Source organism: Pantherophis guttatus, chromosome 14, assembly GCF_059756535.1.
Source record: "Pantherophis guttatus breed Tessera chromosome 14, ASM5975653v1, whole genome shotgun sequence".
Taxonomy (NCBI): Eukaryota; Metazoa; Chordata; class Lepidosauria; order Squamata; family Colubridae; genus Pantherophis; species Pantherophis guttatus.
The window spans coordinates 2,779,904-2,804,994 of record NC_142076.1 but is presented as its reverse complement, the minus strand read 5'-3'; the positions used below and the strand labels follow the sequence as shown (position 1 = coordinate 2,804,994).

Sequence of the window (25,091 nt, the reverse complement as noted above, 5' to 3'; positions counted from 1 at the left end):
AACAGCAGCAATTGTGGGAGTTGTAGTCCACACCTCTTCAAGCGGCCAAGGTTGAGAACAAAGCACCTGAAGGCCAGACAAGGAATAATGGGTGGAAACTGACCAAGGAGAGATTCAACCTAGAAATAAGGAGAAATTTTCTGACAGTGAGAACAATCAACCAGTGGAACAGAAGTTGCCTTCGGTAGTTGTGGGAGCTTCATCGCTTGAGACTTCCAAGAAAAGATTGGACTTCCATTTGTCAGAAATGGTGTAGGGTCTCCTGCTTGGGCAAGGGGTTGGACTAGATGACCTATAAGGTCCCTTCCAACTCTGCTAATCTGTTAATCTGTCTGTTAATCTGAGAAACACCACCATACAGGAATACAGGTAATCCTCGATTTACAACCACAATTGAGCCCAAAATTTCTGTTGCTAAGTGAGACATTTGTTAAAATGAATTTTGCCCCATTTTAGAACCTTTCTTGCCACAGTTGTTAAGTGAATCCCCTGCAGTTGTTAAGTTAGCCATACGACTGTTAAGTGAATCCAGCTTCCCCATTGACTTCGCTTGTTGGAAAGTTGCAAAAGGGGATTCTATGAACCTGGGTCACTGCAAATTCATAAATTCATGCCAGCTGCCAAGCACCTGGATTTTGATCACATGACCCTGGGGATGCTGCAGTGGTCGTAAGTGTGAAAAAAAATCACCAGATCCCTTTTTTTAGTGCCGTTGTAATTTCTAATGGCCACTAAATGAACTGTTGTAAGTTGAGAACTATTTGTAAAGAGGTCCCAGAATCCCCCAGCCAGCAGCAGGACAAATCAATCCTGGAAAAGGGAGGGCATAAGAAAGAAACCTCAACTGGCCTTGCCTTCAGTTTGTTTGGTGCAGGGTGGATAAAAATTGATGATTTTAAAAAAATAAATATATAAAAAAATCAAATTTTTAAAAATTTAAATCAGATTTTTTTTATTTTTATCGAATTTCATTTTAATAAAATGCGTTTAGAGTAAAAATCTATCTAAAGATAGTTTTCTATTTAAGATACATTAATAATTGAGTTCACTCAGTCTAGGGAGGGGGTGGGGGGAAGGAGGGGAAGGGAGGGAGGGAAGGGAAGGGTGGGGTTGAGGGGGGAAGGGTGGGGGGTGAAAATGTTTGTATTTTTCATAAAACTTTTCAATAAAAAAAAATAATTGCGTTTACTCAGCATGAAATGGACCTTAGTTATGTAGCATGAGGCTGTATATTCTGCAATATTGGTGAGTCAACAGCGGGTGGAGGAGGAGCCGCTGCAAGACAGAGATGACAGTTGCTCCTTAACATTTATGATTTAAATTGAGTTTATGTAAATCAAGCCTTTTTTACTAGTGATTTAAATCATGATTTAAATCAAATCCACCCTGGTTTGGTGTAAGCAAATCTCCAGCCGGCTTTTGAGCTTCTCTTCTTACAAACTGCGTCCTTGGGAGCCCTGTTTCCTGCCTCCTTCAAGGTCCGATAGAAGCTGACTTTTCATTTTCTGTCCTCCCACCCAAAGCATGAATCTTCTGTGCATCCAAAGCTGGGAGCCGAGTCTGATGTCCCCCTCCAGATCTGGATCCGGAAGAATGTTACCAAAACCCTGACCTCCTTGAAGGTCAACACGGTGGATGACATCCGACAGATTGTGGCTGCGCTGGCCCAGTGTATGGTAGGCGTTTTGGGCACAGGGAGAAGGCTGGGATGGAGTGGGGGGGCGGGGTGCCTAGACTGGCTCAAATGTGCTTCACACACCAGTAGTTGTGAATCATATGGGAAGGGCGGTGATGAGCTTCCCTGGTTTAAAATGGGTTGAGAGTAGAAACGGAACGGGCAGAAACTCTTAAATCACAGGTGGGGAACGATGGTCCTTTTATGACTTGTGGACTTCAACTCCCAGGATTCCTGAGCCGACTGGCTCAGGAATTCTGGGAGTTGAAGTCCACAAATCATAAAAGGGCCATCGTTCCCAACATCTCTGTCTTAGGTGATCTCCTCCTTAGCATCCATTCCTGCCTCCTATTTTTATTCTCTTCCTTTCTTGTCTTTTTGAAATGAACACAAACATATTCTAAACGAGAACCAGTTTGGTCTAGTGGTGAAGGCACTCAAGCACCATGAGGACCAGAAACTTTGTGCCTTTCTGACTTGCTTCCACTGTGCGTTGGATTCGCAGGTGGCCAGTAAGGAATTTGTCTGTCGATCTTGCCTGACAAAGACTTTGAGGAAGCTTGAAACGATGATGGCCATTCTTCAAGGAGAGACCTTGCAAGGAACCATGACCCCCAAAGCCATTGCTGACAACATCCTCAATATTATGGGTGAGCCCCCCCCCCCGAGAAATGTGAGGCTGGCCCCAGAAGGGATGGAGGCCAGGCACCCCAAAATACACTCTTCGGTCGCTTCTCCAAACTTCAGAGCGAAGGGAAGGGGGCGTCTTTTGGAGCCAGAGACGGGGTGAGATCTGGGGTGGATTTCAAAAATTTTAGTAAGGGGTTCTCTGCCCAGGTGCTGGGTGGGCGTGGCCATGGTGGCCGTGGCCTAGTCAGCCTTCTGTACCATGGCGGGTGGGGGGGGTTGCCCTCCCCAGCCTCTGGAGGCTTTTCTCAAGCCTCCGAGAGGGTGAAAACGGCCTCCCCAGGCTCCGGAACTTCCGGTAGGCGTGTTTTTTGCCCTCCCCGATCCTCCGTGTGCGCCCTGCATTTACCTGCATCAAAAACGGGCCGTGTGGGGATTCCTGGGAGGGGAGGGGCAGGGTGGGTGGGGTGGGGCCAGCCAGGAATGGGATTTGGGGGTTCTCTGGACTACACAGAATCTTAGCTAGAGGTTCTCCCAAATCCCTGCGAACCCCAGCAGCCCATCCCTGGGTGGGATGAGAGAGTCCTATGGGGAAGAGAACCTTTTTCCAGAGTAGGGAAACAGTGTTGGAAGTTCAGCCCAACTGAGGAGGACCCTGGTGGCTTGTCTGTGGTTGGGCATCAACCTCTGGGTTGGGGAGCAGGGCTTGGCTCCATGGCCAGCACAGCTCGCCTTCAGCATGGGGGGTTGGGTCTCTGGTACCAGGGAGAGGCCTCTGCAGTGCAGTCATAAAGACAAGATGGCACTTCCAGGGCAGGTCATGTGATCATGGCTGCCATCTTGTCTTTTTGATCCCCTTCTCTGGAGAACCGCGCTGTTTTCTAGTCATTGTAAGGAAATGCATGCCAAGCAGGCAGCTGAAAACCAAGAGAAAATGAAGAGGTCCATGAATTAGTTGTATGGGTTTATTTTTTTATATATATAATTGAGCAAAATGGAGAAAGATAGCAATTCTTTAGATACCCTGGAGCAGGGGTCTCCAACCTTGGCAACTTTAAGACTTGTGGACTTCAACTCCCATTCCTCGCTGGCTGAGGAATTCTGGGAGTTGAAGTCCGCAAGTTTTACAGTTGCCAAGGTTGGAGACCCCTCCCCTGGAGGACAGCCAGCTTCTTGGTGCTGAAAGGAAACTTGGGCCTATGGATCTGCATTTCCATAGCCACAACCGGCCTTTGTATTCCTGGCTGATAGTTGCACTTTTGACATGTTGAAAATGTGAGCCTGTGCGATGACAAAATGCCAAGAACTGTTGTGGTTCTTCTTTGGCTGAAAGTGACACGAGAGGTCAAGGGTTGTCCTCAGGGGACGGTTAACAAAGCATTGCGACAGAAGAAACAGGCGTTGCTGGGATTACACCGTCGCGGCTGTAGACACCCCTGTGGGGGTAAAGGATTTGGGGCAATCCTACCCTTTGGGTCTGGTGTGGAGGGGCAGCAGCACTTCTGCAAGCCCTCCGGTGAGTGGCAGAACAGCTGTGGCAGGCCGTGGTTTCAGTGGGGTGAGGCATTTTGTATTCCACCAAGGCTTCTGGTCCTGATTTTGGTGGGATGCTTTGCAGGAGACTTAATCCACCTCGTCAACGCCGTTTCCCAGGAGTCCGAGCGGCAGGAGCTGTCTAGCACTCCAAACCGGGAGCAGGTGGCTTCCAAAGCCTACGCCTTGTCCACTGACTTGATGCGCATCCTAATGAAGTCCCGAGTGCTCAACGAGGAGCCCCTGGAGCTGGCCGGTAGCAACATCACGGCCAGAGGGAAACGAGCCGACCCCCATGCCTTGCTCTGCTATGGGGACACCCCGAGCTGCCAGTTCTCCATCCCTCAGGCCTTCCGAGCCACCTTCTCCGAACTGACGGACGTCGTCCAGGTCATCTTCCATGTTGACTACAACCCGTTCCCCTTTGGCTACATCACCAACTACAGCGTCTCCTCCGAGGTGGCCTCCATGGAGTTTCAGAGCAGCAACGGCACAGAAATAGCAGTCGGCAGCCTGGATGTGGAAAAGGCCATCACCGTGGCGGTTGTGGACTCTGAGCCGAAAAACATCACCGTGGGCACGGTGGTGGTGGAGGAGAAGAATTCGGTGCACGTGGTGGTCTCGATGGAGAACAGCAACATGGACGCCGGGCTGTATTTCCAGATCACCTTCAGCATCGTCACAGGTAGGTGCCTGATTGAGATACCCCTGTGTATTTGTTGGCCTCTTGGAATTGCCAACCTTGGGTTGAGCACTTCGATCTTCTTCAAGATCGAAGAATCGGAGAGCGGGAGGGATCTAGATGATCATCTAGTCTAGCCCCTGCTCAGGGCAGGAAGAGCATGTTCGAGGGATCCCTGAGGAAGGTGAACATTGTAGCTTGCACAACCTTGAGGCCACTCTTGGTTTTTAATAATAATTTTATTAAAAATTATGATTTACCACAATAAAAACTAAAGAAAAATACTGTAAAAGAATAAAAAGAGAAAAATAGAAGGTGCAGAATAGAGAATAGAAGAGAGAGACAGAAAAAAAAAACAAAAAGAAAAGGAAAGAAATGTATAAAGTTAATCATATCCTCCTTCAACACAACAGATATCAGCAATTTTAATAACTTACCACTTTCTCTTAAAATACAACAAATGATCTCTTCTTCCCATATGCTATCTGTTACATATAAACAAATCCATAAATCATAATTTCAGTCTTGATGTCAGCAAAAGAAGGAGGGAGGGAGGGAGGGAGGGAGAGAGGGAAGGAAGGAAGGAAGGAAGGAAGGAAGGAAGGAAGGAAGGAAGGAAGGAAGGAAGGAAAGACAGTTCTCTTTAAGAGTTCCAAAATGTCTCCTCCTCCAAGGAGAGCTTCTCCCAGACAGCAGACTCTGCTCAAGCTTCTCAGCCTGCTTCTCTGCTTCTCAGCTCTTCCTGGTTTCAAAAAAGCCACCCATGGATAGACTGGTGAGCCTCTGGCTAGGAAGTCACTCTCTTAGCTGGGACCCCCCTTTGTCTCCTCTCTGCCAGATCGTTACGTCTCCCGGGAAAAGGAGCCGTTTCTTGCCGTCTGTCTCTTCCACTCCCCTGAATCCGGAGAGCACAACTGCACAGCCTCCAAGGAGATCTCACTGGAGGATATGAAGGAGGGGCCGCAGGGTGACCCACGGCGCTACACCATCTTTGTTCCCCCAGGGTGAGTGGGACCTCCGGGGCCAAAGGGAGACGACCTGGTTCCCGGGGAGGAAGTGAGGTAGGGGGCACCTGTTGGGGTGCACTTTTCTAGTGCTGCGAGGTCACCCATGGCCAACGCAGGGGAGGCAGAAAAGAGTGGCGGGCGAGGAAGCTTTTCCGCCCACCATAGCCGGCCTGCTGGATGATAAGTGGGTGCAAGTGAGCCGGTGGCCTCTCCTGCCCCACCAGGTGACCTGTCCCCTCTCTGATTTAGGATTGCAGACACAGTGAGAGACCATCACTTGAACATCACCAACCATTTCGTGTGGTCCCCCGTGGAGGTGACTCTGGGTCTGTACAGCTCCCTGTGCCAGTATTTCAACGCGGAAGAGGCCCGTTGGAAGACGGAGGGCATGGCTCCCTTGGAGGGGGCCACTCCGGAGAAGGCCGTGTGCTTAACCCAGCACCTGACTGCTTTCGGGGCGAGCCTCTTCGTCCCCTCGCACTCTGTGCAGTTCATAAAGCCGGTGAGTTAAGCCGTGGAGCTTTGATGGATGCTGTTGGTGTTACGCGCTGCTTCTGTTTTTAATTTGTTGTACCTTGGCGGTGGCTGTTATTATTTTTGGGTCAAAGCAGCTCACTTCTCCTCTTGCATGAAAGTTGGCGGATGGGTCCGATCCTTCCTTAAAAGCCTTTTCCTGTGGAATGGGCGACACAGCCACAAATGGAAAGGTGAAATTTCTCCATCTGGCCACGTCAACAGAAACAGCTCAGGGGCCAAACCTCTAAGTACGGTGACCATCTGTCTTGATCACAAGAGACAGTCCTTCAGTTCAGGAAGCTGCCTTTTAAATTTATTTTATTTTTTTTAAAAAAAAACCTTTGCCCTTCATTTCGATCAGTTAACTTTTACCACACAAATGGTCCTCTTTAATGTGTGGTCTTTGGCATCCATGTGAAAAATATGGAAATTGAATGGTTTTTAAAATAAATTGTTTATATTGTTTGATTTTAGATATTTCTATTAGAATTTGCTTTTTTTTGTAAAAGTTTTTTTTTTGTTTTGCTCTTGAATTTTCCTTTGTAAAGCAAAGTTTAAAACATTTTCAAATTAAAATATATATTTTTTAATCCTTATGAACTTCTTTCAGATTTGCCCCTTTGTTAGAGTGGCCCTTTATTTCTTCCCAGAAAATATGATCACCATGTACTGTCAGATAGCAATAACAATAGCTATTAGACTTCTATACCGTTTCATAGTGCTTCACAGCCCTCTCTAAGCAGTTTACAGAGTCAGCCTGTTGCCCCCAACAATCTGGGTCCTCATTTTACCCACCTCAGAAGGATGGAAGGCTGAGTCAACTTTGAGCCTGGTGAGATCTGAACTGCCAAATTGCAGTCAGACGGCAGTCAGCAAAAGAAGCCTGCAGTACTGCATTCTAACCACTGCGCCACCACAGCTCAAGATAATTAAGAATTAACCCAAAAGCAGCACCATTTGGGAGCAGCAGCATCTTCCCTTGTTCCCAAAGGCTTGCATGAAGTCCTGGACTTTCACAGCTCTTGGGGTGCCCAGCAAGGCCAGGGATAGGCCATCATGGAGAAGGCTGGGGAGCAAAGGCTTGCCGAGGGCGTTCCCTTGGAGACGGGACCCTCACCCACTGCTTTGTGGCCCTTGGACCACTGAAGTCTTTCCTCCTTTCACTTGTTGCTATCCTTAAGCATCTTCGGTGGCTGTCCCAGCGGCAAGGATCGGTCCCTTCCTATCCTCTGCTGTTTGGGAGGGCTTTTCTTGTGCAAACGGTTGCGCCCTCCCCATGCCTTGACTTCCTATTTCTTTCAAGAGTTGGGCATGCTTCTCCCCTATTATGGGGGGATATTTGGAACCCCAGAAATCTCAAATTGTCCACGAGCAAGGAGTGTGCAAATTCTTGTCCTGTCTAAACTCCCTTCTATAACATTTCAGCCCAAAGCTTCTCTAATTCTGGGAGTTGAAGTCCGCCAGGGTTAAAGTTGCCCTGGTTGGAAACCCTTGCTCTAGATCCTTCGAATGGATTCCTTTTGTGTACTCGGAGAAATTACGAGAGACCAGATCCTCTGTATCCCTCACCTCTTCTGCCATCACCCCTCCTCCTCTCCGTGGCCAGAGTGTCTCTGGTGCCCTGGAGACCCTCAGCCTGTAGAAATTGTGCACAAAATGAGTCCCCTGAGATGTCTAAAGTTCTCCTATAAAACCTGAGGGTTGAACAGGTAGTATTCAACCTACAACCGCAATGGAGCCCAAACTTTCTGTTCCTAAGCCGGAACATTCGTTTAAGTGAATTCTGCCTCATTTAACTTCCTTTCTTGTCACAGCTGTTAAGGCAGTGTTTCTCAACCTTGGTAGCTTGAAGATGGGTGGACTTCAACGCCCAGAATCCCCCAGCCAGCAGCGCTGGCTGGGGGATTCTGGGCGTTGAAGTCCACCCATCTTCAAGCTACCAAGGTTGAGAAACACTGTGTTAAGGGAATCCCTTGCAGTTGTTAAATTTAGTAACACAACCGTTTAGTGAATCTGGCTGCCCCATTGACTTTGCTTGTCAGACGGTCACAAAAGCGGATTGGGTGACAAACACACACACACACCTGGGATGCTGCGACCGTCATAAAGAGGAGCCAGTTGCCGAGCGTCCGAATTTTTGATCATGTGACCGTGGGGATGCTGCAACGGCCGTCAGTGTGAAATCGTAACGGTCATCAGTCACTTTCCCCCCCCCTGCCATTGTGACTTTGAACGGTCGCTAAATGAACTGTTGTAAGTGGAGGACTATCTGTATTCCTCGCCCCTCTTTCTGCAACCTCATTTCTAGGCTGAATATGCCCTTCCTTGCAAGGGAGAAATCTTTGGGGGTGGGGGTAGGGGGTTTCCACTAGAGGTGGGTTTCACGTCATTTTACAACCAGTTCGCCGCACACCGAAAATGTGAGTCCATGCAGCCTTCCATGCATGTGTCCCCTCCTGTCCCCAGAGCTGGATCAAAGTCTGTTTCTTGGGCGTCTCTGTCCACTCCTAGCCAGACGGCACAGAAGCAGCCAGAATGATTGTTTCACCCTTGGAATATTTTGATGATGTCTAATAATGTATTGCTGATTTCCTCCCAATAGATAAAATTGAGCACAATACACACACACACACACACACACAGATACACAAACGCCCAATGTCCAGATGATCAATTGGGAGGATAGTAACAATACATTATTGGACATCCTGAAAATATTCCAAGGGTACAATAATATAGAGCAGTGATGAAATCTGAACCGGTTTGCTACCGGCTTGCTGGCCACGCATGCACGCTGCGCGCCAAATGCACGCTGCGTGTGCATGCGCAATGCATGCCAAAAGGAGGCTTGGGAAGGTAAATAGAATAGCAGCGGGGGATCAGCTGTGGTGCCAGATTTAGCTTTGCTAGAAAGCAGGATTTCCTGCTTCCTAGCAAAGCTAAACCGCGCAACACAGCTGATCGTTGGAAATACCGGTTCAGAGGAACTCGTAGCTTTTTTAAACTACCGGTTCGACTACCAGATGATGAACTGGTAGTGTTTATCACTACCAGTTTGCCTGAACCGGAGTGAACCGGTAGCATTTCACCCCTGGTATATAGTACAATTAAACTGGTCCTGGGTTTTTTTTAATGGTGGTAATATATGTAGGTTCCTGGGGAGATGTACTCAGATCAGTTACTGCCAAAATTCATCTGAAATGTGGATTTAAGTGCTGGTTGAAAGCCGATCTGGTAAGCAACAGGAAGTCACCATTCTTTGAAATCTGTCCTGCCTTTCCCTTCAGCCTCCAGGTCCCGGGCTCAACTACATTGTTCTGCTGACTTGCGCTGTCTGTCTGGTGACTTACTCCATGGCAGCTGTGATTGTGCACAAATTGGATCTGATCGACATCAGCCGTGTGGGGTCGATCCCTTTCTGTGGGAAGAACGGGCTGTACAGATACGAAATCTTGGTGAAGACAGGCTGGGGCAAAGGGTCAGGTGAGTATCTGTGACCCTCGTTATCAACCACTTGGTTAGGCTTTGAGGAATGCAGATGATCCCTCCTTGGGAATGAGGCTGGATTCCGTCCCCATATCATGGGGGAGGGCATTCCCTGGGGCCCCCTTCTCTGCCCATCTCTTGGGAGCAGGGCTGTGTTTTTCTTAAAACCATGAGCGCTTTGCCAATTCATGAATCCTCTCTTTATCTATATATATAAAAGCCAAATACCACTCACTCATCACGAAATCTCCAGAACGGTAAAGCCTACAAACTTGAAATTTGGTGCGTATGTTCCTCTTGGCTTCTAGGTGCTCGCTAAGAAAGGATTTTTCAAAATGACCATCAGATCATTTAGTATTTCATATACAGTATTATATTCACACGCTCCAATGCTAAGGAGCTAGACATTCTACTGCCCCTCCCCACCTGAAAGGAACTCTGTCCCAACTGCCAGTTGCCTTATATTAACACGCTCTGATGCTACCCCTTTGCTAAACCAGGCGTGGATGTGGCCAACGTGTATTTCATCCGGTCTGCAGACTGGGACATTCTACTCCCTCTCCCCCTCTGTTCCAACTGCCAGTTGCCTTATATTAACACACCCTGATGCTACTGAGTTACACATTCTACATTAAATTTTATCACACCCGATCACATAGTTTCATAGCGAAGCACAGGCATCCAGCTAGTTAATAATATGTGCAAACTCAAGCAAAAAAAATGCCAAATCACTTGGAGAGGCTGTTGGGACGTACAAGTGAACCTATGGAGGGGGGCAGCTGCGGGGGCAAGATGTCAAGATACTGCCTGCATGATTGAATCCCTGCCTCTTTTTTTACCTGTCTAACCCCAAATAAAATGTTAAAATGTCACTTCCCAGTGGAGCTCATTTTGCACTTCCCTCCAATTTATTCCCTTTTTCTCAGCTGCAGGTCATGCTGTGTGTTTCCAGCCTGTCAGGAGGCTGCAAGGACAATGGCAGTGAGGTCACGTTGTAGCAATGGACCAAACCAGTCTTTTGACTCTCTAAACCAGATGTCATAGACTGATAAGGACTTAGGAGGAGGTTTTGTAAACCTGCTAAGTGACTGGTGCAAAGAGCCACTTCCTTGCTGACTACTAAGACAGACTCCACCCAAAGGAATTGGGGGGATAAATTAATAATAATACTGCCACCCAATTCCCAGAAACTCTGGATGGTTCCAACACTTCTGTCAAAACTGGAAATAGAGTATAGATTTTAGTTGCTAAAATCTATACTCTATCCGTCTTAATAAATCTTGTTGAAGAAGAACTCTGAGAATCATGTGTGAAAGAATTACGGTACTTTTGGTTGCAGTAACTGTGAGTCCTGCTTGGCATGATGCTCTCTAGATTTTTTGGCATATAATGGCCAACCCTTAATTTGGACCTGGACTATCTGGAGAAAGCTTTAACAGCAATCTTAACATATCCGAAGGGCAGCGGACTGGAAAAATCCCTCTCTCTCTAGTTCTATATCCTGGAGTCCAGTAAGCAAGGGCAGAATGGAGAACATCTGGCAGCTGTTAAGGAACACAGGCATCCTCTGTGGGGAAACCTCCAGAACAAATATCCCCTCCCATTAGAATATTGGCAAGATAATGACTATTGGATCCGGCGCTCCTGTTTGGAGAGGCAACAGTCCCAGGCTCACACAAATGGGGTAGTGGCTGCTCCAATGTCCCTGCAATCTGATCCTGCAAAGGAAGTGCCCCGTAGAAAAGTAGATTCCTGTATTTGCCAAAGTTTAAAAAAAACAAAAAACCTCTGAATTGTCTGGCAACGAATTTCTGCTTAGGAGCAAGCTTCCTGGGGAGTAATCCCTACACCATCTCTTTTCTCAAATTAGCCCAAATGTCACCAACAGGCTTTGAGACAAGACCATCAGGCCCAAGATTTAACAGAAGAACAAAATAACAGAGTTGGAAGGGAACTTAGAGGTCTTCTAGTCCAACCCCCTGCTCAAGCAGGAGGCCCTATGCCCTATATAACTCCAGACAAGTGGCTTGACAATCTCTTCTTAAAAGCCTCCAGTGATGGTGCACCCACAGCTTCTGGTTGATTGTTCTCACTATTTCTCCTTAATTCCAGGTTGTTTCTCTCCTTAATTCGTTTCCATCCATTGTTTCTTGTCCAGCCTTCATGTGCTTTGGAAAATAAGTTTCTCTCCCCCCACCCCCCCAATTCTTTGTGGCAGCCCTTTAAATACTGGAATACTGCTATCATGTCTCTCCTAGTCCTTCTTTTCTCTAGCCATAAAGGTAAATGTAAAGGTTCCCCTCGCACATATGTGCTAGTCATTCCTGACTCTAGGGGACGGTGCTCATCTCCATTTCAAAGCCGAAGAGCCAGCGCTGTCCGAAGACGTCTCCGTGGTCATGTGGCTGGCATGACTCAATGCCAAAGGCGCACAGAACGCTGTTACCTTCCCACCAAAGGTGGTCCCTATTTTTCTCCTTGCATTTTTTTATGTGCTTTCGAACTGCTAGGTTGGCAGAAGCTGAGACAAGTAATGGGAGCTCACCCCGTTTCGTGGCACTAGGGATTCGAACTGCTGAACTGCCGTCCTTTCGATCGACAAGCTCAGCGTCTTAGCCACTGAGCCACTGTGTCCCTTTTTCTCTAGACTAGCCATACCCAAATCCTGCAACTGTTCTTCATGTATCTTAGTCTCCGGGCCTTTAATCATCTTAGTTGCTCTTCTCTGCAGTCTTTCCAAAGTCTCAACAACTTTTTTATAATGTGGTGACTAAAACTGGATGCAGAATTCCAAGTGTGGCCTTACTAAGGCCTTATTGAGTGGTATTAGTACCTCACTTGATTGTATCCCTCTGTTAAAGCAGCCTAGAATTTGTTTCACACCAGCTTGGGGAGCGTGTCTGGCAAATTTGAAAGCTTGTTCATAGTTTTGTAACGTTCTGAAATGATTGTCCCATAGCTGTGGAATGGCTTGTTTTTCCCCTGAATAAACTCTGCAGCTGCCAACAGCTGTAATGTGTGATGGGAAATGAGACTTTCTATTGACTTTAGATTTCGGTTGGCAGAAGAAAAACATTAAAAAGTCTGCCATCTTACATCTGCTGTCAACAGCATTTGGGGCTGATGTAAGCTCTTATTTTTTGTCCTTTTATTTTATTTTATTTTTTTTAAAAAAAACCCAAACCCTTGCCTTGTGATATCCAAGGAGAAAACCTCATGAGCAAATGGTTGTCCTTGTTCACTGAAGTGCTTTGATGGGTCTCTCTGTAATACTTAGTTACAGAACTAGGCTGGGTGAGTTTTGGAAGTTATGGGGAGTCTTGGCTGGCAATAGAATACATATTATGCAGTTTAAATGTATGGGCGTGTACATACATGACATGTGCTTTGTATAATTTTTACCCTTCTCCTAGTGAGGGGGTAATTGGAATTGCACCAACATCTGTTCCACCATAAAGTTGCAAAGGGAATTCACTATCACCCAGGCCACATCCTGAGATCTGATAAAGCCATCTGTCAGGCTGTTCCAGGTTGGGCGATTAGGAAAGAAAAACCCTCAACTCCATTTGCAGCAAAGTATACTTTTACTAAAGCCAAATGGTTACAATGTAAGCAAAACCAGATCTGAATATTCCCACGTAAACCCAATGATTTTCCTTTCTCCAAGCCCCTTCCCCCACCCACCCACGCTGATCATTTCTTAAATGTCCAATGGTATTCAAACTAGATGTTTTGGGTAACAATTCTAAAGTTTGGCGCCTCTTTGGTGGGTGTTTGCATTCCATTCCCACGCCTGTGTCCTTGGATCTTTCAACCATTGTCTCCGGTTGACACCTCTGGATCTTGTCATCCCCCCTCCCGACATTCCCCTCCTCCCCTCCTCCTCCCTTTTTATGGCAGGATGCCATCAAAGCGAAGTAAGGCTGAAGCAGTTGGATGGCCGATCGGACACAATAGTTGACTGCCCTTCTCTTCCATTCAGCGCTTCCATTCCACTTGGATGAGCAACGAGACGTCTCAGATTAACAGATTTTGGTCCGGTAGCCATGATTCAACCTTTAGACCCCTTTTGGCCTGGATGATTGAGTCTTCACTGACATATTGCAAGCCATTGTGGGGAGAAATTTCTGAAGTTGGTTTGGCAAGAGTTGGTACATTCCAACGACTCTCTGACTCTCTGCCTAACTAATTTTGCTCTGACTGATGAAGTTGCTTGGATGCGCAACGAGACGTCTCAGATTAACAAAATTTGGTCCAGTTGCCATGATTCAACCTTTAGACATTACACTGGAATGCTGTTTTGGGATTTAGAGGTGGAAGCTGAGGTTCCCATTCTAAATTCTTTGAGACCACCACACGATATAAGTAATGGGCTGGCTGCTCAGCTTTCAACAACTCCAGGGATGCAGTTCTCACACCTGTTGTGTATTTTGGGTTTTGTCCGTATGTGTATACGTACGTACATAAATGAATGAATGAATGATGTCGACATGAAAAGTAAATGAAAGAGTTAACATTTATTTATTATTTCCATCATCTTCTCCATCTGTTCCAAGGTCTTTAAACTGAGGTGGTAGAAATCAGGATGATTAAAATATTTTCCATGGTGATGATTTTGTGATCAGGATAGCAGTGCCCCAGCTGTGTTCCAACTGCCAGCTTCAAATCTTGATTCAAGTGGCAGATCTGGGACCCCTTTGTACATTATAAGGTGCTCTGGTAAAGCTCTTGAGGAGGTACTTAGAGAATTGCAATTTAAACCTACTTTCCTTCTCCTTCTCCTTCTCCTTCTCCTTCTCCTTCTCCTTCTCCTTCTCCTTCTCCTTCCCCTTCCTTCCTTCCTTCCTTCCTTTCCCTTCCCTCCCCTCCCCTCCCCTTCCCTTCCCTTCCCTTCCCTTCTCTCCTCCCTCCCTTCCTTGCTTTTTTTTCCAGGGACGACAGCCCACGTGGGGATCACTTTGTATGGGATGGATAGCAAATCTGGGCACAGACACCTGGATGATGAGAATGCCTTTCGGCGCAACAGTCTCGACATCTTCCAGATGGCCACAGAGCGGAACCTAGGCAGCGTGTGGAAGATCCGGATCTGGCACGACAATAAAGGTGAATAAATGCGACAAGGTATTGAGGTTAGCTGGGCAGCTGGAGTACAGAACTTACGGTTCAACATGTAGTCAAGGGCAAGGAATCCCTGCTTTTCATTGGTCTTCATTGGTCAAGAGAGCCATGGTGGCGCAGTGGTTAGAATTCAGTATTGCAGGCTAATTCTGCCAACTGCCAGTTCAATCCTGACCGATTCAAGGTTGACTACCATCCTTCCGAATTCGGTAAAATGAGGACCCAGATTGATGGGGGCAAGATGCTGACTGTTCTGTCCCCGTCTCACACACGCACACAAACAGACAGCCAGGGGTTAAATAAACTGGCAAACAACCAATTCTTCCGATAAGAGGCTTGGCAGCAACCCAGTAGCTGCTTGCCAAGAACTTTACTCATAAACAAGATACACACAGTTCAAGAATTGTCCAGTCCGTAATTAAATCCAAGGCAGATAATGCTGTTTCCAAAGATGCAATGTGACTTGATAGTAGTTAGTTTTGTCCGTCACAGAGTCTGAATGGCCACCTCACCCCCTTTTATACCCTATGGGATGGGTCCAGTGACTCAGCTTAATCTCTGGCATGCCTCTTCTTCTGTTGCGCGCGCATATCTCTGCGATGCTGCTGCGGATCCAGCCAAGACTCATCTCCCTCATTACTGTCCACCTGTGGCTGCGTGGACGTGCTTGGCCCCGGGCCTATCTCTTGCCCTTCGGCGGACACCAAAGGCATTGCCAGAGAGGAGGGTCCTGGAGAGGGAAGCCTTGCCAACTCCTCTCCTTCACTCTCGGAATCCTCTCCTGCCGATGACACAGGCTCAGATAACGGAGCCACAACACTGACTCTGTAAACTGCTTAGAAAGGGCTGTAAAGCACTGTGAAGCAGTATAGAAGTCTAAGTGTTATTGTTAATTCTATTGCTTTTTAATTTATAACGATAAATGTCTGTCTCCAAGGTATTGTCGGTTCTCATCTGTCAATAAACATGTATTCCTTTGCTTGGCAGCCCATCTTTAATTTTGTCTCCCTCTCCTCCTTTTTCCCACACAACCTGCCGAACCCCACTAGACCAAGTTAACTTAAGACAGTGGCTATCTTTGGGTGTCACGTGATGCACGAACAAGTCCACTCAACACATTGACACGGTTCACACAACCTGCTGAGAAATGGCTGGGTTCCCATAGGATGCCGACATTTAGCCCCTTCTTTTTAGCCAAGCCTATTGTGTAAATCCAGCCATTGGAGTGACTGTTTCCCTTTGGCTCTTTCCATAAGTTGAAGCCCAGGATTTATTTGTGTATTTATTCTTACATTTATATACTGCTTATTGCACTGTTCAAGTGACTCTTAGAGCAGGTGCTGGGCCGTGGCCTGTTTGGAACTGGGCCGTGTGCTGCTTGTGCAGAACCACCACCCCCCTCTCTCTCTCACACACACACACCCCACCGCTGACAGTCCACAAACCCAGAAAGGTTAGCTTAGAGCAGGGGTCTCCAACCTTGGCAACTTTAAGACTGGTGGACTTCAATTCCCAGAATTCCTCAGCCAGCTCTCCAACCTTGGCAACTTTAAGACTGGTGGACTTCAACTCCCAGAATTCCTCAACCAGCTCTCCAACCTTGGCAACTTTAAGACTGGTGGACTTCAACTCCCAGAATTCCTCAACCAGCTTTGCTGGCTGAGGAACTCTGGGAGTTGAAGTCCACCAGTCTTAAAGTTGCCAAGGTTGGAGACCCTGCCTTTAGAGAACAAGTAAAAAGTTCTGACTTGTTAACACTGCCTGAGCGATAAAGACTGATAAAGGGAGAATTCGCACCTTGCAAAGCTGCTGGGGGTGGGGGGGAGAGGGTGGGAGGAGAGGAGAGGAGGCAGATATTCTTAGTGGCCATTTCCAAAGCCTGGTGATAGGAAGGGGACTCAGAAAATGGCCTGGCTAAACCCAAAGGTGCTTTTTCAGGAGGCAACTGGACTTTCTTATTCTTCTTTTCCTTTGAAGACGTTTCGCTTCTCATCCAAGAAGCTTCTTCAGCTCTGACAGGACAGTGGGGAACGGAAGGATTTATACTCCTTGCAGACAGCTGGACATTTGCATCCTTTTAGAGGGTCGTTGAGGCCACTTGGAGGTTTATCTGTGTCCTCAGGGTCACCTGAGTGGTGCAAATGGGTCGTATTCAAGGAAAACCAAAGAAAGTCCAGTTGCCTCCTGAAAAAGCACCTTTGGGACAACCAGGACCTGAATGATGGAGAATCTCCACAGACATCTGGCCTGGCTGAACCGTCTCTCCTTCTGCCTTCTGCTTTTCAGGGCTCAGCCCAGCTTGGTTTCTGCAGCATGTCATTGTCAGGGACTTGCAGACCTACAAGAGCTACCACTTCTTGGTGAACGACTGGCTGTCTGTGGACAGCCTGGAGAACGACGGCCTGGTGGAGAAGGAGGTCTTTGCTGCCAGTGAGTGGGACAGCGTCAGCCGGCACCGGAGCCTCTGCTGTGTCACTGCTTTGCCCCAGCTGGGGAGCTCCACAGTGGGGGTGGCTGCCTGGATAGAGAAAAGGTCCCCACCCCCCACGTTCCCTCTCCTCTTGGTTCTTAGCCTTCATTTAATCTTCCTTAAGTTTTAATTCTTTTGGGTTACCTTTTTAATCATGCTGTAAGGCCATCCCAAGTCGCTGTAACAGTGAAATGGGCAGCATATGTACATTACATTGTACATTGTAATTACAATACATTGCAAAAGATAGATAGATAGATAGATAGATAGATAGACAGACAGACAGACAGACAGACAGACAGACAGACAGACAGACATAGATATCTGGAGATATAGAGGTGGGGAGGGAGGGAGGGAGGGAGGGAGGGAGGGAGAAATGGATGGATGATAGATGAGTGGTGCAGTGGCCTAGAGGTGGAGCTCTCGTCTCACAATCAGGAGGCTGTGAGTTCGATCCTAGGTAGTGGCAGATATTTCTCTCTCTGAGCACAATCAGCTGCGAACTCTGCATTGGTGACAGGAAGGGCATCTGGCCAGTAAACACTCAGCTCCATTCAGTTGCCCTGACTCCACCCTGATGCAAGGGATCATTAAAAGACAAAAGATAGATAGATAGATAGATAGATAGATAGATAGATAGATAGATAGATAGATAGATAGATGAGAGAGGGAGGGAGGGAGGGAGGGAGGGAGGGAGGGAAACTGGCTTAGTGGAAGAGGAAGGAGGATCCAGAGGGATCCAGCCTGAGCGAACTAATAGCCATGCTTGGCTTGAGTCTCCACAGCAAGGGCAAAATGGCTGCCCCAGAGCAGATGCCCCTTTTGTGGGAAGGGAAACACAAAAGGGCTGAACGTGAGAGAGCAACACTCTTTAGCAAGAGGTCCTTTAAGGCTGAAAGGAGCACCAATGATCCCTCAGGTGGAGTGGATTGGAGTGAGGACAAGCCCAGGCCAGTCTCCTCCAGCAGATTCCCATTCTTGTGGATGGTGTATCCCTGTAAGGCACGGGCAACAGGAGGAGAGTCTTCCATAGCCTCTACTGCAGAGGTCTTCAAACTTGGCAGCTTTAAGACTTGTGGACTTCAACTCCCAGAATTCTCCAGCCAGCTGGCTGGAGAATTCTGGGAGTTGGTCCACAAGTCTTAAAGCTGCCAAGTTTGAAGACCTCTGCTCTACTGCTTCATGCTCTACCTCAGGGGTGGGGAACGATGGCCCTTTGTGGACTTCAGCTCCCAGAATTCCTGAGCTGGCCGTGCTCTACAGTTCCCCACTCCTGTTCTACAGCCTCCCTGCAGGTATTCACCCGTTTCTCTTTCTCCACAGGTGAGGCAGACCTGAGGAGCTTCTTCCGGATCTTCATTGGCGAGCTGCAGCGGGGTTTCTTTGAGAGGCACGTCTGGCTCTCGCTGTGGGACCGGCCCCCACGCAGTCGCTTCACCCGGGTCCAAAGAGCATCATGCTGCTGCCTCCTCATCTTCCTCTTCCTCTGTGCCAATGCCGTGTGGTACGGGGTTGTGGCAGATGCCAACTTCAGGTGAGCCACCAGCATCAGATGTGCTCCAAGTGCCAGGTCCTTCTCTGCTCTACTTCCATCGAAAGAAGAACCTTCCAGAATCTCTGCACAAGATTGAATGAAAGAGGGAAGAAGAAAGGTCCAAAAATGTCAGCCCCGAATTGTTCTTCCTCTTCAGAATTCAATTTAGCCCCCCAGTTCCTAAAGGGGTGACTTTCCCATGTTTCCCTCATGGTTCCTGTTTAAACTGCTCAGGAGGCCGTGGCCTTCACTGACAACAGAAGAACATCCGTAAATCTCTCTCTGGGTCTTTATGTGCCCCAGAGCCAGCCCAGGAGAGCCTTCCCTATCTTAGCAGCAATTACCTGCAGGGCCCCCTCTCCAGTCCAAAGGGGGTCTGGATAGATACTGGAGCCCAGCTTGAGTAGTCCTGCCCTGAGTGGAAGGAAGATGAATGAAAGATCCAAAGGTGCTTTTTTTTCGAGAGGCAACTGGACTTCCTTTGTTTTTCCTTGAAGATGTTTCTCTTTCTCATCCAAGAAGCTTCTTTAGTTCTGACTGAAGAAGAACTGAAGAAGCTTCTTGGATGAGAAGCGAAAAGCCTTCAAGGAAAAACAAAGAAAGTCCAGTTGCCTCTTGAAAAAAAAAAGCACCTTTGGGACAATCATGACCTGGATGAATCTCCAGAGACAGGAAAGACAGACGTTGGTTCTGGGGAGAAGAGCAGCAGGCATCAGCCAAGGGGCTCCAAACGGGAAGAGACGGAGGGCTTCCTGTCCCAGAACGAGTGTTTGCACCATCTTCAAGCTTTTGAGTCCAATGCAAAGGGCTGTGTGCTCAAGGCAGGGCAAGATTTACAACAACTTAATTTGAATGGATAAATCTTAATTTAAATAAGATAACTCTGTGTCAGAGTTTGTTGCAGCACACACAATCAGACAATTCGGCAGGATTTAAATTATATAAGAAACTTCTTTATGTACAATTCCATAGAGGAGAATTCAGCATACAATATCAGGAACACAGAAGCAATATTCAGATACAGAGTAGAGAGATACAGAGGCTAATATATTGCACAGAGGCTCCCATTACAGAGGCCAAACCAACTCTTATATACAGTTCAGCAAGTCTAAGCCACGCCCAGGCTCCAAACTGTCTCTTATGGCCCCATACAAACAAATGCTCTGTTTCAGTTTCCAAACAGTCCCCATTGGCTGACCTGTTACCGTGCCTATTCAAACAGCTCCCATTGGCTGATCTGGTGCCTATTCCAGTCTATGAATATTCATACTCTGACATTCTGCCATGTTTAACAATCCCCCCTCTTGGCTACATTAAATGTTATCGTTCGTGGCAAATTTTGGCTGGTCAGCAAGATCCTGAAGGAACCTGGAAGTCTCCTCGCAAGCCTTGGTGTCCTTTTCTTTTTTTTTCCTGGGCGTAATGGAAGAAGAGAAGAAGGGCAGAGGAAGGCAGCTGGGTGCCTCCTTTCCTCCCACTCAGTTCAGAAAATTGACCCGCTGGGCGTCCCCTCTCTGCAAAAGGGCCTTCCTGCTGTCTTGATGCCCACAGGCTTAAATCTAGACTGGTGCAACCTCTGCGCAGGACACTAAGTGTAAAACCCGCTGGGATACTCTTGTTTTTGTTTTATCGTACGTGAACAATCTCTCTTCTTAAAATTTATTGTTTTTAATATAAAAAGGGAAAGAAACTGCAGAGAGAAAGAAACACAAAAACAAAACCGAAATATGTAACTTCCTACTATATGCAGGAAATTAAGCAGCTTCATTTTTAAACGTGTCATTAGCATAGCTGCCTGGGACAGCATTGATTGACTGATCTTCCCATTTCATCCATACAGAGTCCATTCTTTAAAAAAAACAAACTAATCTGTTTCAATGATCCAAGTTTGCAAATCTGGAACTGCAGTATATTTCTAGCATTAAATAATAATATTACTATATAAATTATTACTTTTCATACAGTTAATAAAGCCAAACTACTGAGCCTAGCCCCCGTCATCTGAGCCACCCATTTTATTCTCCCAACATAATGAGGTTGAAAGATTCCTAAAACAGCAGCTGCTGCTCAGGCTCCCCCAGAAGCAGGAAAAGTTCCTTTCCCCCTAACAGTTTAGGACAGAGGTCTGCAACCTTAAACGCTCAAAGAGCCATTTGGACCCGTTTCCCACAGAAAAGAAAACACCGGGAGCCACAAAACCTTTCCCTTCCCTGACTATTTCTTGAGCAGCCACAAAACTAGCATATGTAGTTGAATTAAACGTTCTTTTTTTTCCCTAAAACTTTTCTTTTCTTGGATTTATCCATGGTTGGCCTACAGGGGGTTGAAAAGCTCAATAAATTGTGTGTCGGTGGGTGTCGCACGTTGGCAGTTGTGATGCATATTTTGAGCGACAGGCAGCAGAGGGATGAAAGAGCCACATGCGGCTCCAGAGCTGCAGGTTGCTGACCCCTGATTTAGGACAATATACAGCATTTATAGGAAAGTACCATCTACATTTTCTGGAGTCTTATTAACAGACGGACAAACAGCTTCCAATTGACACTTTTTTTTTGGTCTGTTTTTAGTCAGGTGCCCATCTCCACCCTGATCCCGGTTAATGGCGAGACAGTCTTGGTTGGCTTGGTTTCCAGTTTGGTCGTTTATCCTCTGTACCTACTTCTCCTGTTCCTATTCCGGATGGCACGGAGCAAGGTAACGATGGAAGAGAGTCCATTTAAAACATGTGTGGAGTTCAGAACAGCCCTGCTACCTGGGGAGCCCAAAAGAATGGACAGGGAAGGTTTGTCTTAGGGGTTCCACAATGCCCCCCAACTCTTAAAGATGTCCCAAAGATGCTTTTTCAAAAGGCAACTGGACTTTTTCCTTGAAGATAGTTCTCTTCTCATCCAAGAAGCTTCTTCAGTTCTGACTGAATAGTAGAAAATGGAAAGATTTATATTCTTTGCTAAATCCTTCCATTCTCCACCATCCATTCAGAGCTGAAGAAGCTTCTTGGATAAGAAGCGAAACGTCTTCAAGGAAAACCAAAGAAAGTCCAGTTGCCTCTTGAAAAATCATCTTTGGGGCAACCATGGCCCGGATGACTGAGAATCTCCACAGACAACTCTGAAAGATATTTAGTTTCAGAAGTTGCTCAAACTTCAATCTCCTTGGAATAAAGCTGTTGGGATTTGCTGTCTTGTAACACTTGCACTTTCTTTTGTTGATTCTAATGACACTACAGGAATCTCCAAGGACTCTCAACAGTTAAATTTTTATAGCAATTTTCCAGATTTTTAAATAGTGATGTTCCAATTGAAAAAATATTTTTTCCATTGTTTTGTAATAAGAAACTTGGCAGCTAAAAATAGCAATGGGTTTAATTTCCTACGTTGCATCAATTTTGATGCCTTGGAAAAATAAGGGCAATAAACCAACATCAGCAGCAGCATTCATTATGAAAGATCTTAAGCTGATTTGTCCAACTTTCTTCAAATATTTTTAGTCTAAAGCCTAAGTGGGCACTGACATTGAAAATGGTAATCTATGCCAGTTGGCTTATAAATCTTGTGTACGCAGTCCGGAGATTTTGCAGTTTACTTATTGTACTTTTACTTTTAGCAGAGTATGTGTGTATATACATATTGTCATGTTAGTGTATGTGTGTGTGTATGTATGTGTACACACAGACCAGGGGTGGGTTCTACTTACCTTTACTACCAGTTCGCAACGGGAGTGTGCATCAGATTCTCAGACATCCGAGTCATGGTTGTCTCAAAGGTCCTTTTTCAAAAGGCAACAGGACTTCTTTGGTTTTTCCTTGAAGATGTTTCTCTTCTCATCCAAGAAGCTTCTTCAGTTCTGGTAGAATTCTCCACCATCCATTCAGAACTGAAGAAGCTTCCGGGATGAGAAGCAAAATGTCTTCAAGGAAGAACAAAGTCCAGTTGCCTTTTGAAAAAGCACCTTTGGGACAAATTGAGGCAGATTTAAATTTATGTCCCCCCCTCTCCCCCGTGGTAATCCCAACTTCCTCCCTCAAGCAGCCTTCTCTCCTGCAGGTGAACATCAGTCAGTCTCTGGCCCATTCAGACCAGCAGTCCCTGGAGATCGACAACTACCTGGACTCATCCCTTCTGGAGAGCTCCTTCATCACCTTCCCTGGCCTTCGGACAGAGGTGAGGAGCATCAGGGCTTCCCCTTTTCTCTCCACGCTCCCCTGCAACCTCAGTGTAGCAGGTCCTGGGAATCTTTTCTTCTGCCTCTGCAGTATTTCCTTCTGGTTGGCCAGGAAGCCATCTTCTCAGGGACCCTTTCAGAGATGGCTGTCCCTGGAGGAGAGCAAAGAAGGAGCCAGGCATTAATTTCTATTAAACCCCTCCCCCATCTCTGGCAAAGGGGACTCGGGGGGGGGTGAACCATCATAAAAAAATTAAAAACAATTATAATACATTGCAAAAGATAGATAGATAGATAGATAGATAGATAGATAGATAGATAGATAGATAGATAGATGATAGATAGATCGATAGATATGGATGGAGATAGATAGATAGATAGATAGAGAGAGAGAGAGAGAGAGAGAGAGAGAGAGAGAGATGGATGGAAAAAGAGCCTTAGTGGTGCAGCGGACTAAGTGCTGTTATGTAGCACTTAGCTGCCAGCTGCCTGCAATTAGTGCAAGTTCAAATCTCAGCAGGCTCAAAGTTGACTCATCCTTCCATCCTTCCGAGGTAGGTAAATTGAGGACCCAGATTGTGGGGGCAATAAGGTGACTTTGTAGAAACACCACTTATGGGGGGCCAAAAGCCCTAATAAGCAGGTATATACAGAAGAATGAAGGCTATTGCTATAAGTTCATTGTAAGCCGCCCTGAATCTTCGGAGGAGGGCGGCATATAAATTGAACGAACAAACAAACAAACAAACAAACAAATAAATAAATAGAGAGAGAGAGAGAGATGGAGAGATAGATAGATAAATAGATAGATAGATAGATAGATAGATAGATAGATAGATAGATAGATAGACAGATAGATAGATAGAGATAGATAGATATAGACAGACAGAAAGATAGATAGAGATAGGTAGAGAGAGAGAGAGAGAGAGACAGACAGACAGACAGACAGACAGACAGATAGATAGATAGATAGATAGATAGATAGATAGATAGATAGATAGATAGATAGATAGAAGCTGAGAAAAAAACCCATAGAGGTCAATATAGCTATGAAACGGGGCCCTTGTGCCCCAGGGCCGGGCACAAAGCCAGGTCTTCAAGGCCTTATGGAAGGCCAAGAGAGTTGGGGTCCTCCTCAACTCTGAGGGGAGAATGTTCCAGACGGCAGAGGCTAGAGCAGAGAAGGCACGTCTCCTGTCCCTATTTTTTGGCTGGTGGGACCCGTAATGTGCCCAACCTGTCCAACCAATTTGGACGGCAGAAACCACCGGAGAAGATGGTCCCTTAAGTAACCTGGTCCCAAGCCATGAAGGACAGGACAGGACAGGACAGGACTAGACCAGACCAGACCCTTTATTGTCTCTTTTTTCTGTGAACACACTGGCAAAGATTAAAAAATGAAATTCTGATGCCTGCTCTTAACAAAGCTATTACAGAACTAGTTGTTCTGCTTCCCAGAAGGTAACAAAGAAAACCAGTCACATTGGAGAGGATGTGTGGCATCCCAGATAATATTCCAGACCTTAGTCAAGCATCGCTTATATGTCTCGGATAGAGGGAAGTCCCATCCTCACCACTCTCTGCACAGCCTTCCTGTCCGAAGCAGTAATGCTTCCAAACCAGACAGTAATAGGGTATAACAGAATAACAAGTTGGAAGGGACCCCGGAGGTCATCTAGTCCGATCTCCTGCTCAAGCAGGAGATCCTATACCATTTGGGCCAAACGGCTGTCCAATCTCCTGTTTGATGGCCGTCTAAGCCCTCGCTGAAATTAAAAAACAGGAAATATTTAGTGAAATGAATAAAAGCAGCGCACATGCGCAGCTAGTCAGCCTCCAGAGCCTCAGCCGTTCTTCACCGGCCCACCTCACAGGGCTGTTGCGACACGGTCGGGCTAAAGGGGAATGACGTGACATTCATTCAAGCCATGGGACAGGATGCTCTCGATTGTCCTTGTCTCGAAAGGGCATCTGAAGGACGAAACCCTTGTCCCTTTCACTCGCTCTTCCTTTCTAGGCTTTTTCAGAGGAGACCAAAACCGATTTGATCCTGGATGACTCGAAAAGGTAGGTCCTCCTTGCCTTCTCTTTACCAACAGCTTAGCCTTTTAAGAGCAGCCAAGCTTGGCTCAGTGCTGCCACCTGCTGTTTGCAAGTAGAGCTTAGTCATATGGGAACAAGGCTGAGAAAAATTGCCCTGGATTGTAATTGAGCCCAGAATTACGGTGTTAAGTCATTGTGGTCGTTAAGCAGGTCACCACGTGACCATGCCCAATTTTACA

At 46.7% G+C, this 25,091-nt stretch overlaps 1 protein-coding gene across 3 annotated transcripts in view; it reads left to right on the top strand.

The window, feature by feature from the left end:
* PKD1 (polycystin 1, transient receptor potential channel interacting) overlaps positions 1 to 25,091 on the top strand; it is a 204,593-nt gene that overhangs the window by 120,339 nt on the left and 59,163 nt on the right. For all 3 annotated transcript variants that reach the window (XM_087878425.1, XM_087878423.1, XM_087878424.1), the window contains exons 21-32: positions 1,524 to 1,676; positions 2,181 to 2,325; positions 3,921 to 4,520; positions 5,356 to 5,521; positions 5,774 to 6,026; positions 9,328 to 9,523; positions 14,459 to 14,629; positions 16,931 to 17,074; positions 18,438 to 18,648; positions 21,216 to 21,342; positions 22,692 to 22,808; positions 24,827 to 24,876. In XM_087878425.1, the coding sequence (XP_087734551.1) occupies positions 1,524 to 1,676; positions 2,181 to 2,325; positions 3,921 to 4,520; positions 5,356 to 5,521; positions 5,774 to 6,026; positions 9,328 to 9,523; positions 14,459 to 14,629; positions 16,931 to 17,074; positions 18,438 to 18,648; positions 21,216 to 21,342; positions 22,692 to 22,808; positions 24,827 to 24,876 (2,333 nt within the window). The remainder of the gene's footprint in view (positions 1 to 1,523; positions 1,677 to 2,180; positions 2,326 to 3,920; positions 4,521 to 5,355; positions 5,522 to 5,773; positions 6,027 to 9,327; positions 9,524 to 14,458; positions 14,630 to 16,930; positions 17,075 to 18,437; positions 18,649 to 21,215; positions 21,343 to 22,691; positions 22,809 to 24,826; positions 24,877 to 25,091) is intronic.